The sequence below is a fragment of the Cloeon dipterum genome, chromosome 4 (assembly GCF_949628265.1).
Source record: "Cloeon dipterum chromosome 4, ieCloDipt1.1, whole genome shotgun sequence".
Taxonomy (NCBI): Eukaryota; Metazoa; Arthropoda; class Insecta; order Ephemeroptera; family Baetidae; genus Cloeon; species Cloeon dipterum.
Genome location: NC_088789.1, coordinates 14,154,175 through 14,172,685, shown reverse-complemented (window position 1 = coordinate 14,172,685; position 18,511 = coordinate 14,154,175). Strand labels below are relative to the sequence as shown.

At 44.4% G+C, this 18,511-nt stretch overlaps 1 protein-coding gene across 5 annotated transcripts in view; it reads left to right on the top strand.

Moving 5' to 3' along the window:
• The window catches only part of Ten-m (teneurin transmembrane protein Ten-m), a 227,306-nt gene that overhangs the window by 167,201 nt on the left and 41,594 nt on the right, over window positions 1-18,511 (top strand). For all 5 annotated transcript variants that reach the window (XM_065491629.1, XM_065491628.1, XM_065491626.1 and 2 more), the window contains one exon: window positions 6,074-6,439. In XM_065491629.1, coding sequence (XP_065347701.1) covers window positions 6,074-6,439 — 366 coding nt within the window. The remainder of the gene's footprint in view (window positions 1-6,073; window positions 6,440-18,511) is intronic.

Here is an 18,511-nt window from a genome sequence, read left to right as displayed (position 1 = left end):
GTGCTCGCCTGAGCCGAGGAGCGGCGAAATTGTTTTCCGCGAAGCTCAAGAAATGGATTGATGAGAGATAAATGAAATTCGATCCGCGCCATCGTCGGCGTAACATGGCAGTTTGGACGGGGAAGCGACTTTCCTGGAAAATTAATACTCGCACTGGGAGTACGCTAGTGGAAGAGAGAGAAAGAGAGAGTTTAGTGGGCCAAAAATTTGCTTTTCGAACGGATAAGTCAATTTGGCGTCGACAGCGTTTCGAGGAAAATCGCTGTTTAGCTCTCCAGTTCAACGAACATTTGTCACAAAATGGGATATTAGAAGAGCTTATTAAATAGCAAATTAACCTTTGAAATTGTATATCTGGTATAAATTAATTGATCGAATGTAATGTAAAAATAATTTGAACTCTTAAAGAGCTACCGGAGTTGTTATATTTAGACTGAATTGAAATTCAGTTTTGTGTGGTTGTCTTTCAAAGAAATTCATTCGAACTAAGCAGACCTATTTCAAATGATGTTGAATATTCTATTACCATGTTTTCCAGAGAAAAATTTATGAGAAGAATAAGCAAGGAATAAAATAATAAAAATATTGTCTCTTGAAAGGGAAAGACTCAAATGAGATTATATTCTCGTCTCGCGACAAAGGGGAAAATTCCTTTATTCCCTGCTTACTTTTCTTTTCTCGCTCTTCTTTGACACAAAGAAATCCAATGATGCATACAAAAGTTGAGTCCACTTTCTTGTGCCGTCTGCGGTGCGTTTGTGCCGCTCTAGCAAATCAATTTCGAGCACAACAACAGACAATGAATAGTGCCCGGCTGCCTCTAGAAATCGCTCGCACACAATTGGCAAAGAGTGCTGCGGTCAGCGAAGATGACTAACAAACAAGAAGGTGCTGACTCTGCCCTCGCAAACGTGTAGCGTGGGTCGAGCGCCTGCAGAATGCGAGGTGTATGCAACCCCCGAGGCAGGCAGGCACAGCGCAGACCGCAAAACTGCGCGTTGAGTTTCTTTGCACCTAATTTGCTGCGGCTGGCGCCTATTGATTCTCAACTTGGCTAATGATTTTGCGGCAGACCAAGTCGCACCTCTACTCACGGCTAATTACGTTTTAAGATTCAATCACGTCAACAAGTAAAGGCTAGCTACGCAAGCTTGGAGAAACTGCTTGAAATGATTATCAAGCAAAATAATTATTTGAATATTTGAAACAGCTTGCGGCTCCTAAATTTTTATCGTAGCTTTTAAATATACCTTAAATGAATATACATAGAAATGTCTTAAATAAGAATAATATGCTTTTTTCTAATTATTAAGCTCCATTGCTTTTTCGCAATGTTATTTCATCGAAAGTCAAATTTTGATCATGTCTTGTCACGTCAATCAACGATTCTAGTTGTCAGTGAGTGGATTTGACAAACTTTACACCTATTGATTTAGCGGAAAAAATGGTAGGAAATTGCCTGCATACCTTTTATGACATTTGATCTAGGTCAACAGTTCACTAAAGATTTTCCAGCCGAGCAGTTAACAAGCGGTAAACTGCGATCAGGAGGTGTGAGAAAAAGAAATTAAATCGTCACGAGGGTATGCGAGAAAAGTAATTTGCCCGTTACTCGCGTGTGTGCATCTGAAGCTGCATTTGAACTTTCCTGTTGGGGAAAATTGCACAAGTTTGCTTGCTCCTCAACAATGCCCAGGGAGGCGTGCACGTGCCCAGCATGCACCTATTGAGGTGCAACTTGCATCCACCAGCGTTAATTACAGCTGCAGCTCGCTGCTTTTTAATATTGCAATTCAATTGGGGCCGCCAGCGCTTTTTCTATTTGTGCCCATATAAATTTATTATAGCACACGACCAACTCTTTTATTTATTTATGAAAGAAGCGAGGAAACGTACAGGTGCATCGAGCAGATGGCTGGCTTGTTATTGGAATTACGCTCGTTCCATGTTTACAGCTCCAATTCATTCGGCGCGTTCATTGAAACTACAGTGCACATGAAGTAAAATAACTGGGTCTGCGTGCGCGCCAGCCATTGAATAGTAAGCACTGCCGATCAACATTTTAACATGCAGTCTTGATGGAGTTGGAACGGAGTTACATAATATATATAGAACTGGAAAGTGTGATTTAAGTAAATATTTCAAACGCTACATGCAATCAATATTCCCCTAACAGAGCAGTAAATTGTGGCATTATTTAATCACAATCTCATATTATTAGTTGCCATGCTGTTGAAATTCGAATTTTAATGTGCAATTCAATCAAAACAAGAGGGACAGTAATTTTACGAATTTTACAAAAAAATCCAGCTTTTGTTTTTACGCAGCATTTGACGTCACCTTGGTCCGATTTACACCATCGATTTCCAAGTTAGATGACCACATAGAGTGAGTGACGTGGCTGATTTTTTGGCCGGAATCGAGCGCCGCCGCTTTTGTACGAGAGGATGATGGTCGCCTCTGGTGGTTTCGTTGCATCATCTGTCATGATAAAGTTTAATCCCCGAATGACAGTATATCATAAAAGGAAGCCTTACATGTTTATACAGCGCTGAATTATAATTCTTTTGTCACCGGCACCCTCCCGGCCTCGGATGCAAAAATACCCGGTGGCGCTCAACTTCTGTTGCCGTACTGTACCTGTTTTAATGAAGGCAAGCCATACTCAGTCAGTCAAGTGCTGATTTTGCCTACTATTTCCACTCACACCCGAGCAACACTGCAAAAAAGCGTATTATATTTGTCACATTTTTATGCCATTGTAAGACTTCCACTGGCTAAATCCAATCTCTCGCCCCGTCGCCGAGGTGCCAGGGAGAAAAACGCCTCTCCCCGTCCGCCTGACGCACAAATACGTCCTGAAAAATGGCAGCCTGCGCGGAAATTAATGGGCAGACGCACGCCCGCGTGAGTATTTGTGTTTCAGCAGCAACAACAGTCGTAATGACACTCTATTTCTTCCCAAGAAGTATTTTTTGCTGCAGTGGGAGTGTAAAAAATATCCAACCAATCTGTTATATCGGGCTGGATGTCCGTGATTGATTTACGATACGAATGATCGCCGCGTTTATCTTGCTCGACGTCCGCAGCCCGGCTTGAGCCGACATGAGAAATAAAGCAGAGATGGCAAATCTCGGCGGCCCCCTCTGTGTGTATTATTTGCCGATATTTCACCCTGCACGATGCATTCCGCGTGCGGTCGAATGCATGTGTATGCGCAAATTAAATTCACTGCGCGTAATTCAGCAACCCCTGAAAAGTCCATTTATTTGATCTATGACAACGCAGGGTTGCGGAATTCAGTTTCTCCGAGAGCGTGGTATTGAATCATTATTCGTGTGGCTTTTTTGGTTTATCGATTGGAAAATTATCTGCTGAATCAGAGATGAATGACAGGTTATTTCAAATGAATGGAAAAGCCAGAGAATTTAAGGAGTTGTCGAAGATATTTCCATGGGTTTCGATTCCGAAACCCCTTTTCGGTCACTCCTACTAAAGCAAACAGCGCCAAACTCTTGAAATCCCTTTTATAAATTACGCCGGCCTTCTCGCAGTGTTTAATACGCGGCCGAGCGAATGATTGTGCATACATACGTGTCTGCGTACATTGCGCTATGTGCACAGCCCCCGACCGATCGGAACAAAGCGGCGATGAATCAGACCTGACCGAGGGTCAATCAAGAGCCCGCTCCCCCTGCGCCCGCCGCTCGTTCGCTAATTCCCACCGATTTTTTTATTTTTTCCTCCCTCTGATTCAGCCCCACTGTCGGTGTCTTTTTCTCTTCTTTCGCGTCTTCTTCCCACGAGACCATTAGTGTGGCAGGAGAGAGAGAGAGAGAGAGAAAAAAGCGTTATCTGCGCCGATCGGACACAATTTTCCTCTTTACCACGCGCAGTGTCAATTAATGTTGCACGGGAAACGCCATGTGGACCAAGCCAAATTGCTGGAGAGCTATCGAATTTGTCAGCACATTTGGCTCGACTTGCAAATAACTTCACTAATGAATATAAGCAAATTTGATTGCTTGTGGATGATTTGGAAAAATAGGAGGACAGCTAGAAAAGAGTGGCTCACTTTTTATTTAAATTTTGTTAAATTTATAACTTAAAATCAGTATTTAAACTCCAATAATTTTACAAGTTTACCCAATTGATAGATTTTTTATCATACAATGCAGCATTACACGAACACTCCTTTGGATTTTTCGTTTTAACAAAGCTACAAACTCGAACCACTGAAGCACAGAAATGGCGTTCACGAAATTTTGCAGAGAGACGATTGGGCCGCTCGTCGTTTAGCAATCAAGTGGCGTTTCACGACGATTGGGCTTACTCATCAAGGAAATAAGTCGAGCTGGCGAGACAGAGGCAGCAGCAATCTGCGGCGGTGCGTGCCAAATTCCGCCCCTGTCGCAGCCCGGCAACCTGGCAGCCAGCGTCTCGGGACAAATGACAATCAGTCACGGCAAGTGCGCGGCTCAACAGCCCCGCTTCCGACACCCGGGCGAGCCACCGACAATAAGCGAGTTACGACTACAGCCACCCAGCTCCAGCAGCAAAAGCTAAATACGCAGCTCGCTGTGCACACACAAAGAAACGCGCTAATCTGCCGGCGCGGCTGGCTGGCTGTGTGTTTGCGCCAAGTTTGATGCCAAAATTCGAGCGCCCTATTTGCATGACATTTAAATTTGACGCACACGCGCTCTCGAGACGGATTTATTATTTAATTTCTTAATTAAATCGGCGTCGTTCCAGCAGTTATGTGAACAAATTTGCATTCAAATGGAGAAAACCAGCTGGGAATTTCGCTTGTGCACGTGCGAGTTGCCAACACCGAGAAATTAAAATTGTAAATTTCGCCAGAGGAGCATTAATTGTGACCTTTATATTTAAATGCTTAGGAAGAATAAACAGCAGTTTATGAAATCGGGAATTGTAATCGATATAAAATAAATTAAATCTCGGCACAGAATTTATTGATACAGAAACATCGTCAACGGTCCTCTAACATCAAGAGCTTGCTGTGGCGCTAACAACATTTGCAAACACCTAACACACAAGTCCACGCGTAATTACCGTGCGCAATTTGCCAAAGCTGTGCACACCATTTGCGCGTGCTTACATTTCTCGGCGCAAGGAATTTTCTGTCCCATTTGGAGTAGATTAAGTCATTAGCCAGAGCAAACAGCCGATGATTTGTGTGTTGTGCGAATGTGTCTGAGTGACTTGGGCAATGCAAATATCACTCTCAATACAAACAGAGAAAGCCGGCGAGTGAGATAGAGAAGTGCCAAACAGCGCTGGAGGAGATGTTTCTTGCTTTGCGTCGCGAACGCGGGGAGAACCTTCTTTGTTTGGTCCATGTAAACACCCATAATGTGCTGTGTTCGTACATGAATGTACACGTTCGTTGGCATGGCTGCCTTACTCGTGTAATATAATAGCAGCCTAATTAACGCCTACCATTTCGGAACCACGCGTGTAGCCCTCAATTTCGAGGCGCCGTGCAACTTTACGGCCGCGTAAACGCGAAACACTAAACCGACCGGCGGCAACTTTTATGCCTTGCTCGCGCGCAAATGATCATAAACGCACGGAAGGTGGAGAGATGAATAAAGTCTTGATTATCCGCCTGCTTTATTATTTCTTAAGACCCGCTTAGGGGGCCGAGAAAACTGCCGACGAATTGGAAAAGCAGCCATACTTTGGAACAGCGCTCATAAAAGGGAATCAGAGACGTAAAACGGCGAATTTTTGCTAATGCACTAAAAATACGGCTTTTATTGCCTAGTTATTTCAAATGATTACGTACAAGTTAGCTGTGAAAGAGCAGTATTGTACTTTTTGCCATTTCTGTGTAATAGAGTGTTGCATTATTTTTAGTTCAATGTAGAACTAAAAATTAAAATATTTGACACTAATATAGCTCCATTGCTCAATTTTTTAATTAGAAGAGAAACAATTGATTGTTTTATAATCAGTTTACGCATATTGCAACCATTATTAATAGTTTTTCTCATTTTTACAGTTTTATCAACTTAAAAAGTAAAATTTTGTTGATGTCTCATTTCAGGCAAGCAGCACCAAACGCGTGGCATTAATGGAACAGTCGTGGACGGATACGGCCCTTTAGACCCCTCTCAGCAGCAGCTCAAAACAGTGGCGGGGGTGAGAGGAGGCTTCTACCCTGCCTACAGCCTCAGCGGCTCGGAGGGTGAAGGTTCGCCGGTGCACCAGCAGCAGAACTCGCGCTCCCTGCGTCGCGGCTACCAGCAGCAGCAACAGTATAACCAGAACCAGTACCATACGCCGTACGCGGCGCCGCACCTGTCCGGCGCCGGCCTCAGCGACACTCCCACTTCGGAGAACGCTTCCGACGCAACCCTCACGGACAGCGAGTTGGCCCTCGCCAGGGACTCGACGCTCCTCGTCCAAAACGGTGAGTAAATCTTAAAATTAATTTTTACAGGCAATGTAAAATTCTTTTGAACAAAATTATTTCTTTATTAGCATAGTTGGAGAACATTGCCGTGGGAATCGGTCAAAAAGGTACTTTGGCAAATACCATTATTATATTCGTATTAACCGGTACAAACGGTGATGTTCCTGATGCGTATAATATCAATGTTTATAGTGAATAAAATAACGAGGGTCCTTGTTCTTTAAATGTGAGATGTCTGGCCGTTCCATCAGATTTCTCGTGGTCCAACTCTCTCTTGCCAAATTATATTTTCGTGAAGAGAAGCCACGGTAATTGGAACCCCCCTCTCTCATCTCCGGAGAAACCGTATGTTTGCTCTTAATTAAATTCGCGGTAACTTGGGGAAGCCTAAATGGTTTGCCCAGGCGAGTAGGCGGACAACTTTTATCTCGCGAAGATCAAGATTAAAAGCATGTGAAAAGAGAGCTGGGTAGTGGCGCAGAAATCGATTTCCTCGTCACTCAAAGTAGGAAGTACAAATATTCTGAAGACCAAACATTTTTTCCTCTTTGAGTCCGTCCTTTCTAGCTGATGCACTTGGCTGATTGCTGGTCTGCTAGTGAATGGAGTTGAGTGAGCAAGCTAGGAAAAATCCTTCTAAAAAATTCGACCAACTGAATCCGGAACGCCCTCCGATGATTTACTCGCGCGGCCTGATTTTACGAGACGGAAATAAAATTCAGCGGGCGAGAATATCATTTTTACGGCAGCGGTAGAGGCTTTGAGAAACCCGATACTCGCGTGTCTGAGTGCCGCTGAGCTCTCTACTCTATTTCTCCGCGTGTAATCCTCTCTTGCTTTCTTTTCGCACAAACAAACTCACCGCTACGCACTTTGAACTCTCGCACCTCCGCGGATTCTTCTCGGTAATCCTAATTTACGAGGTGCAGCTGAAAAATGGAGGTGCGCTTCCCATCGTCACTTACCACCCGGCTCTGGCGTAATTTCCTGTAAACAGGTCCGTTAAAAGGCGAATAGAGCTGGCTGGCTTGGCCTAGCCTGCCGGCCAAGGGGTAAACACTCTGAGTGACACCGCCCGCAGGGACGTCGGCCCAGATAGATAGGTAATAATGATGACTTTTTCACTCGCTCCACTGCTGCCCGTCGGTTTATAGCTTTGGAGCAAAGCAGATGTCACATGTGTGGACAGAGTTTCTTGGAAGCCGAGACCGTCTTTACCAAAGGGGCTTGCAAGGTGATTGGCGTTGCGAAACAATGCCAAATAGTCATACTTAACCACGCATGGAATAATAATTATTTCTTGCGTCACGCAATCGACACTAGCAAAGAATTGAATATGTACTCAACTTTTGCGCTTACGATTTAAATTTGTTGACATAGTTTTTGCACCAATAACTTTTTGAGTTTTTGCCAAGTCAAAGTGCAGGCACCTACTCGAGCAGATCTTACATAAAATTGCACGCAATAAATCTTGCTCGTCTTGATAACTCTGCTGCCGACCGGCGACTTATTTCCTCAAACTTGCACCCGAGGAGCATTAGAACTATTGGATTTTTGCCTGCATAGAGAAGGTCCCTGCAGCAGAAGCACGGTTGCAGGAGCCAATAAAGTTACAAAGCGGGAAATGAAGTTTCGAGTCGATTATTATTGGCGACGACGACATCGCTCCTTTGCAACGCAAAAGTTAATAAATAGAATTGCTGCCGCAGACTTTGTGTGTTTGGACTGCGGCATTTTATCTCGTGGATGATGCTCTCCGTCGCGAAACAAAGGAAATAAAACGTGGAATTCGCTCATGCATGCACATGCATAAAAAATAAAAGGGGAAAAGGAAGCTCCACTTGGTGTGTGTTGCCTCTCTTCTTGCAGCACAGGGGCGAATTTAATTTTCCATTGTACTAAATTGGAAGGATTTCTCGTTGCGTCCTGAAACACAAAAACGGGCAGAGGAGAGGCGGTGCTCGGATGCACGAGCCGGCAGGCGATTTAGCCAGGATATTTACGGTCAATAAATGGTCCGAGCAACTGGGCGAACAGCCCCTTAAAATAATTTAAATCTGACAGCGTTATTACGCACCGACGCCGACAAAACAACAACTACTCGCAAGGAGAAACGAGCTGAGTAGGGGCCAAACTGCTTGGAACAAAAGCAAAATGCTTTTTGCAGATGATTCCGAGCGCGCAGGGGAGAAAAATCCCGTGGTTAACACTGCATACATTTCAACAGCACATTGAACCTACTTGCCGCTTTTTGCCGTTAAATATGCATGAAACGCGGGGGGAATTATTAAAATCTCCGGTACATTTACACTTATTTTTTATTTATCATTACTCTCGTTCAAACTAGGGATTTAATTACGTTGCCAACCAATCCCATTAGTGGGAACATTTTTCAATTTGTTACCCATTGAGCAAACTGCGCACCACTCCTCAATCATCGCCACTAAATGAGAATTAGCGTCGCATATGGGCGCGTTTGGAGCAGGAATCAATCAATCGCAAAGATGCCACGTGCAGCAAATCACCGGGCGCAGTCTCCAATGGCAATAAAACTTTTCAATCGTGCGATTAGTACAGACCGCACGTGGAATTGAGGCCGCATTGATTGCACAGTATGCAAGCAGCAGTGGCTATGTTTGTGACCCAAATTGCGTTAGTGTTGCTGATAATTAGCTGCAGAGGCGGCCATCAATTCATCAGAGCAAAATTAATCCATTCGGAGTCAGCCTGGCTAACATTAACATTTACCTTTGCGTCTACGGCGATGACGAGTGGATGCATCGTCGCACCCCGGTGGCTGCACAACCATTTGGCGCCGCCCCCTGAATTTCAGTCTGAATAAATATCGGCGAATTATGCTAAACAACGGAGATAAAAGTGACAAAATCATTTGTCTCGCCTTGCCGCAAATTTGAATGTTTGAATGTACGGCCTGGTAATAAATTTGCTAGCGGATTCCACTCGCCCCCCTCAGCTGGATCGGCTGGAAAATACATCTTTATGGCCGAGGGTGAATTATTCAATATGGCCGCCGCATCGAAGCATTACAAACAACACAAATGCTCGGCAACCATTAAATTTTCAATCATAATAACGTCATTGGCGTTGGGCGCGGGAATCCAGCATTACTGAAAAAAAATTTAAACACGGCTTTTTCTGATCTTGTAACTACAGCTAAAATTAATTAAAAATTGAAATATTAAACGAGAGCTTACAAATCCAGCATGAAGGGAGCCCTTTAACTTGTACGTTGTGCAGAGAAAAACGCTTTTCAACCCAGCTGCCATGCAAGACCCTCTTTGTACTTTAATTGCAGCCACTGAAAAAAGCGGCGGCCCTTTGAAAGTGCACGGAATTTCCACAAAAATGATCCCTTTCCATTTCTACCCCGCATCAAAAGGGCTCACCAGGTAATAAAAGGGTGGACGGGCCCCAATTTTTGCTCATTTCCCGTGCAGCAGCATCATTTGGATGCACAGCATAAATATAGGAACACAGGTCGCTTGTCAATTACGAATCCGGCGACCCCATCAGCGAGCTGCAGCTATGATTATTTTGGTGTTGACTCAGTCGTGGAGAGAGATGTGTCTGTTGACTTACTGCTTGAAACCAGTGCATACATTTAGTAATGACGGCCACCGTAATAACACAAAGGGTTTGATTAAAGCAGAGAGAGAGAGGAGAGAGAGGAGAGAGAGAGAGAGAGAGAGAGAGAGAGAGAGAGAGAGAGAGAGAGAGAGAGAGAGAGAGAGAGAGAGCCATAGTAGAGCATGCCATCCTGGCGCGTATTGATTCGGCAAATGCAACTCGGGCACACACGCCAACACAGAGAGATAATATTTGCTCAGCGGCTCTGCGTGAATAGGCGAAGGGATTGGAATAAATTGCCACGTCTTATTCAAAGCCCACGCAGCCGCAAGCACGATGGTAATAATAAATAAATAATAATAATTCTGAGTGAATTGCATCACGTCCAAGCGCCTGGGGAGTTAATTCATATTGGATTAGCTCACTGGGCACGTTTTTGCGCTTTATAGTGGTATAATGATTGCGAGGGCTAGACAAAGTGTTTGTGTCATACATGGCATGCGTTTTGCTATCGGATTTTTGCTGTGGCATTTAATTTGAATTTTAAATTCCGTGAAAATTGCAGCTAATTTGGTAAAAGGGGTAAAAGATAAATTTTATTCATTTTCAACAAGTATTTTATTTTACAAAACTGATCTCACAAAGAAAGTTTAAATAAATAAGAACTAACTCTAAGCTTTATCTGGTTTTAGCAAGGCTTTATTTTGATATGGTATGATGCTGTGAAATGAATACTAAACATCCTTATCTTAATTCTCAAGTAGAGGATTTGAATCCGTCCCTCCAAATTCAGCTTGATATAACAGCGTCAAGTGAATATTTCGGCCGGCCAAAACAAATACTTTGCCCGTCCTGCGCCAAATTATCCCCATCTTCCCCCGTGCCTCTGTCGCTGGCCAAGAATTAATTTATTCATACACACTACTCATGGCGTACTTGTTGTTGGGGGAGAGCGGATTTACTCTTTGAGCAAACATTAGCCTTGATGGCAACCTGCGCGTGTTTGTTTCAAAGACGTCTCATGAATTCGTCTTGACCCCATCGTAGCAGCCATGAATTCATTAGCAGACGTCGTGTCTTGACGGTCAGTGCGAGTCTCTCTATGACGGAGAGAGAGAGAGAGAGCATCGTGGGGTGATTTTAGAGGATTCGCAGCTCGCAAGCCGGTGTAATTGCCTAGAATTTGGCCCCGGGAAGTGGCCTCCAGGGGTGGTCTCATTGGCTTTCAAGGGTTTAGCAATCCACAGGGTGGTTCATCTGAAGGAAATTTGGCAGCGGATAATTATATTTAATAGCACCCTCTAAAAGTTTCGTGAATAATGAAGCAGCCTGGAAACAGCTCCCAAAACCAAAGGTAGATAAAATTGAAGTTGCGGCTGCTAAACGAATATTTGTTATGAAAAGCATAGCTCCATATCCACCTGCGGTTGGTATAAAATTACAGGGGTTAATATTTGATCACGACAATCCCATACCTTGAATGAAAAGCGTATAATAGCCTGCTGGTGGAATGTCAAAGTTCCGAGCGGTTGCATGATTTAAGTCTAATTATGCCCTAACGACCGCGAGCATGAAACGCAAGCAAGCCGCGTATAATCCACACGATTACCATAAAAGCGTGCTGCCTTGATGCGAGTCAAATAATTCAACTATCTCTGAGTAGAAATAAAGAACTGAAAGGCTGCCCCATCCCCGTGAGCTGCTATCAGCTTTTTTTTAAAAAAAAATGTTATCAGTCAAGCACTAAAGTTGTGCGCAGCGCGGCTATTCGATGATCGAAGGGGATATTAAAAATCCATTAACCAAGGTCATTCCTGTACACCCCGTCATCCACAAATATCATAAAACCTTCTTTCTCACGCGGTGGCCAGTCGATTATCACCGGCCAGTTTATATTTATGTTAAGTGGCACTTTATCTGGACGCTCATAAACACAGATCGTAAAAGTACAGGCGGACAAAAAGCGTCACTTCTTGACATTTACGGCTCCGCGGCTAATTATTATGCACGCCGCGAGTGCAACCACTCAATTTGTCACAGTGCATGCAGATAATAATTATTACACCATGCAGCCAGTTGGAGAAATTTACACACGCGAGCTGTAAAATCATTTGCTTCACTATCTGCTGCAGTGAATGCTGCCTCTGCATGTACACTGTACATTCTGAACATTTGTTTACCAAGTCTAGCCAGCGTGCATGCATGCAAATCAACCGTGCACAGTACTATTTGCCCGGCGAGACGGGGTGCAATCTAACGAGAGTATACACGGCTTTTTTTCTCTCTATAAACTGCTGCAAGATTGTGACAAACAAGTCTGCTCCCTTTCGCAATGCATGGTTTGCAATTAGATTCAAATCTCTTTAGGCTTTGCGAGCTCTGGTTCAGAAGTCAAAAGATCGCATAATGCACGTGAGAGCGCTTGCCAAAGCAGATTGGAAATTATTCCTTCCACTTGCAAAGAGAAGAGGGGTATTAATTAACTCGCAATTTTAGCTTCAAAAAAGGTTCACATAATTTTCGTCAAGTGCATTGCGGATATTGTTGAAGTTGAAATACGACTTTTTCCCCCCTGATGCAAATTCGCTTGCAGTGAGTGCTCGAGCAAAACCGTCACGTCACCATGCGCATCAGGATTTAAAAAGCTGGTGCATCTGCAGCACCTGCGACACATTTCTGAGTGCTGCTTGTTCGCCGCTATTTGTCGTTGGTTCTGGCAGGCTGGCAGATTTGCATTGGAAAAGCTTGAAATATTAACATAGATCGCGAAATGAGATGTCTAGCTGCTGCCAGCAAAAAGCACCAAGAGATATGCAAATAAAACAGGCGCGCATGTTGTACTTGCGGTGGAGGCAAAGAGTGACTCTTTTCTGGCAGAAGCAGAATCAGCAAACTTTGCTCTTTTTCAAATTTATCTGCCCGCCCTTCACAATGTCCATCCGTGAAATTGGAGTGACCCCGACCAAGGAAAGGAGAAAAATGGTGCAGCCGGCCAAAATAACTCCTAGTTCTCTCGATGTCAAGAAGTTTCTTTGATGTAGCCAAAAGTTTTAGCCCCGTGTGTCTCTTTCTGTCACTGAGAGACGGACAGACGAGAGTGAAAAAACGGACGGCGCGGTGCATATAAAATATGCATTACTGAAATAAGGAGAGATCCGGGCGGGCCGCTCGGCCAGCGAGTCGTCTTGACATTTGCTCCTTGCTTTCTGACCCGTCCGTGCAAGCAAGCCTCCTTCTTTCAGCACTTGGATGAATGCATGCATGGTAATGAATAGCCCTCGCTCACTGGGTCACGTACCTCATACACACGTAGCCGACCAACGAGACAAGCAGCACGCCCATCAACCGAGTCCCTCAGCTGGGGGCGCGCAAAATGGGCACTACATCTGGGGCCGAATGCGAGATTGGCACGAATGTGCGGGTGGAGAGTGGCAGAGGCCACGCGAACGTGGAGAAAGGTCAAAAGCGGAAATTCTTGTCACCTATATAATTCAAATCGTACTTGATTTTCAGGAAAATTTGAAGGATGAATGTTCAGGAGTTCGGATGAAAAAAACAGGTTTTCAATCACTGTAATTGCAATCAAAGTAAAACATATTTTTCAAATTATTTGGTTCATTAAACAGAGCAAAGAAAACAATTTAATAGTTTCTTACATTATTTTCCTATATTTCCTTTTTAGCTATCATAAATATTTTTATCGCTTCATTTTTTCCTTATGTTTTAATGCTCTTGACAATAACTCTTTGGTGCTATCGCTTCAAAAGGAGCTTAAAAATAGCAGCTGTTTGTATAATAAATTACGAGGAATACATAAGAAAGTAATAACATGTGCGCGTTGCGAAGCTATTGCGTCAGACAGGAAATCTCGACCAATCACTCGAAGCCATTTTACGCCGAACCCATTTATAAAGAAAGCGCCGTCTGTGTTTTTCCTCCGTCTCAGTAGACACATTCATGATTGTGTCTTGTATGAATGTATCCTTCTTTTCGCCAAGTGCAGCCAGCAGCTCGTTGGCAGAATAAACAGCGGCGTTTTTTCTAACGTGACATAATGCTAGGCGGATTAATAATTTATAACTCTCTGCTCGTCTGGTGTGGCAGCGCGAGTCAAGAAGAGAGCAAGGTGTGTGATATTGTGTGTGGCAGCTCCTCTCGGAGGAGTGCGGTCCAAACTCTGCTCTTTTCACACCTACACACACGCTGGAGAACGCGCCAATTGCACTCTCCTGGCGCAACTGATAAATTATTTATTTAAACGCCACCGTTTCATTATTTTAATGCCCGTAGCGATGCACTTTTCTACCGAGAGCACTTTTGCTTAGTACCAGACCGTGCGGTTTATTCTACAAATTCAGCCCTTCATTTTCCATTTCGTATGCAACAGACGAGCTCGCTCACCACGCAGAAAAATCCAGCAGAATGACTTCTTTAATCAATTTAATGTGGCTGCTTTTTTCGCATGCAGCCAAGAAGAGAGGAGCTAAAGCGACGGCGGTTGCTCTCCACGCTAATGCACACGTTTTATGTGTGAGCTTGCGTCAAAGATTAAAAGCAGCTGGGTAATTGAGCGGTTTTTGCAAGAGCTCCACGGCACTCTTGTTGATCTAAACCAACCCTTTCGATGTTTTGGTCCTTGCAAATTTCTCAAACGAGTGTAATAATATCCTGAAAACTGAATAATTCAGGTGCCAGTTTAAATTTGTTTAACATGTTCCCCCTGCTTTAACTCTTTTAAATTTGCTAAACAAACTCGGGTATCTTGTTAATGAAGCAGATTCAGACTCAACAAGCCTTCATGAATATTTCAAAGCAATCTCACGCATTCGGCAGAGTCAGGGGTTTTTTAATTAACAAAACGCCGGCCCTTGGTCCCCCTCTCTGCGGCGGAAGCGGCAATTTGGTCATACATATTTGCAAGGAGAGAGAGCAAATTAAATATTTCAGTGTCCATCAGCGTTGAAATATGCATGCAAAGAGGGGCGAGCGCGTTGGATCAATGCGGACAAAAAATATGGGACGGCACCCCAAGGCGTGATATGACTCTGAAATATAGTCCACTTTTTGCCCATCGCTTGAAAAATCAGCCCAAAGAGATGCGCATTAAATGCATACAGGCCGCGTTTTATTGTTTCCTGCTTAAAAAACGGACAAAATCGATAATCGGGGTGGATTCAGCGGTCTCGCGGGTGACATTCTAAATTTTGACCTTTTTGGTCTGGGATAATGAAAAAGGCTGCCAAAAAGCAGTCTTTTCATCGATACACGTGGAAACGGGAAACGCGGCTGCTTTCTTCCATTTCACTGTAATGAAACGATGTTTGTATGTACGTCTCTCATCGGTTTAATATTTGGGTACAGAAAAGGCTGAATGCGTGAGAGAGAAACGAGTGAGCGCCAAGCTCATCTAAGTGCATTTACAATCGATAATCGATTACGAAGAAGAAGCTGAGGACGAAGGAGGGAAGACGAAGTGCTGCTGCTGGTAGTTGAAGGATGAGTAGAGAGCGAGGCTCGTCGCTCGTCACACAAAACACGCCCTCAAAAAGTTTTCCATTGGTGACAAGCAAAAAGGAGATTTCCTTTCATGTAATGGCCTAAACAAGAACACGAGATAATCTCGCAAGAGCTATGACAGATACAAACACACACGCAAGCAGCCTGCAGTGGAAAAAGTCTGACTTTATTATTATCAATCTTGGCTAGCCGGAGAACCAGCCTCTATTCGGCGAACGCAGCCGCGCGTTAAATGGGTTCCGCAGCAGACGAACGACGACGAATTCATTAAATTTCTCTGCTGCCTTTTACGTTAATTCGGTCGCGTGTATAATGGATCTGATTGAATTTCATTGTGCCGCTTGCCCGCGCCGAGCAATCGATTTTGCCTCAATCGGGTAGGCCTGACGAGCATCATCCGCTTTTCCAATGATTTCATGGGCGGCTGTTCTTCAATACAGAACTCAATCGAGGCATGTTATACGTGCAAACGTGCAAAATTGGTCCGTTTTGTTTTGATCTGGGATTGCGGTTTACTCATTCTTTTAATAAGTTGGAAAAGTCTCTGCGAAGAGAGTAGTGGTAGTTTCATCGCCTCATTTTCAGCAGTTTGCACGCCTTCCTGCATTAAAACAATCTAGCGACCACCCTTCAGATTTTAAGACGCTTTTCCCCTTTGACAAAGCACTATCCTCTCAAATTATGGCGGCACTGCATGGCTAACAGCTCTCCTCTCTTCTCCGCCTGCGAGCAGTTAACAAGCGCCGTTAGGGGATGAAACAAATGACAAGATAAATTGCGCGTGTGTTGTAAAATTTTTTACAGCCTCGCGCACAACGGCCAACTCCATATACAACACACTCACCGCGCGTAGCAGGCACAATTTCCAAAATATTCCCCAAAGACCGGCTTTTTATGAAGCCATAGTCTCGCTCACTGAGAGAGAGCAACGTGATAATTCAATCGTGCGGTGCTGGAAAGTGCGGGACGTGCCTGCGGATTTTTTGCTGCTTCCCGGCCAGCCGACGAGAGTATCGATAATAAGATCTCGGCGGCGGAGGCGCCGGCGAGCAGCCGCGATCGATTTCTTCTTCCCTTCGCAAATCTCCCGAGATATTATGATAGTGAGACGCATCTCTCCGATGCAAAAACGCAGAGATGAGCCAGGGTCTGTTTATTCGCCAGTCTGGGAATCACATTTGCCATCAGCTTGGTGTGTGTGTCTGTGTGAGAGAGAGAAAAAACGCGGTGGCAGCGCAGTTTTTTTCCTTCGAGGAATCGATGGCAAGCACCCGTTGACGACCGACACACAGATCAACAAACACAATGCTCTTTGATGGCTCATCCTTTTCCTCAAGCTCTTGCTTAGCTCGCTCGAGATGCTGGCAAGCGAGCGGGCGATCCATCATGCTTTGAATATTTATTAAAAACTCCTTTGATCAGAGCCCGTGTGCGACGAGACGGTTTATCAGCGCGGAATGCGACGAAAAATGCGTCAAAGGATGAACTAGAGATGCTGGAAGCGCTCTCCTGGAAAGTGAAAAATGGAGAAAACGTACCAAAATAAATTATGAATTGATTCCCTCGATTTCCTTTTCATCCTTGTGCTTCGATTGCTCTTCTCTTTCTCTCCATCAGGACAACACACGCCGAAATTAGAAACTCGAATTCAGCGAAAGCTCTTTGAACGCAATTCCTTTTCAGACTGTTCGAAGGAAACGCCGCTCTTTGAAATCGATACATACGTATGGTAGCGAAGAAAAGTAATTTGGAGAACACTCAAAAAGGCTCTCCAAGTGGCTTGTAATCAACGCTTTTATACGCACATTTCCATCGGCAGATTCACCATCCTTCCTTCCCTCTCACTCACTCTCTATACGTCGGCCTGCCCGCCCGCGTCATCAATTCATCTTGGAATTGGGTCCGCGTTGAATGGGAATATCCTATTGCAGGAAATTCATCGCCCAATCGACTTGCAATTTGTCTAAATCAACTTCAAATCGATAAAAAAAACGCAGAGGCCCGCTCTCTGCGAAAACCGACGTTGACGGCTTACCAGCCGACCTTAATTTCCCCGTCTTGCCTCATTCGCTTTTTTTTCTCATTGCGCTTTTATCACCACCAGCAGCGACAAGAGTAAAAACGGCGTGAGCGCTCGAGCTAAATTTCTCGCAGTTGTTGTCGTCGTGTTCCTGCTTTGTTTTTCTGCGTGCAGCTGCGAGCTTCATTTGCTCTAACGGGAATTAGGCTCAAGGGGGCGTTTTTTGACGGTTACTATATTTTCGGGGGAAAACGCCTTTTGAATAATTTAGTAGAGCTGCAAAATGAATTTGAAGTCTTTGTCGAACTGTCTATTTTTCTATAAATTTTACTCTAAACGTTTTTACCTTGCCTCTAATTGAAAATTCCTCTCTGTTTTAGGTAAGCATCTCTTCCTTCAACCTGCTCTCGAGCCAAATTTTGCGGTAAGCTCAATTATCCCTTTCCCGGCAACTCCTCCAGCAACGTCAGCAAGTTAGACCAAATTGCAAATCATTGTTGCTGTGCGAGCGAGAGCAAAAAGTAGCAACCACTCTTTCTGCGCGGCATCAAATATTAAAAGGCAAAGCGGGCGGGAGAGCAACTCCTTTATTACGCGCAGATTAATTCACGTCGTCGTGTAGTGCGAGCTGCTGCTGCCGTCGCAGCCGCGCGTTCTGCGTATAAAGCCTTAAAATGTAAACACATGCCGCTGGATCTCTTTTCACGAAATTCCATCATGCAGCGGCGGCGGGTATTAAAAACCACACGCACAAAAAGAAAGTTGGCCCTTCAGAATTCTGGTGCGCGCGTCTCGTGAGCGCGGGGGCTGTATTGAATGAATATTAAAAAGGCGCCGAGAGGCCCCCGCCGCGTAATAAACAGCCGGCTGAGCAAGGAGGCAGCAAACTTTGCCATAATTATCAAGATAGGTTCATGCACGCACGCATCGCTAGTCAAAGAGCC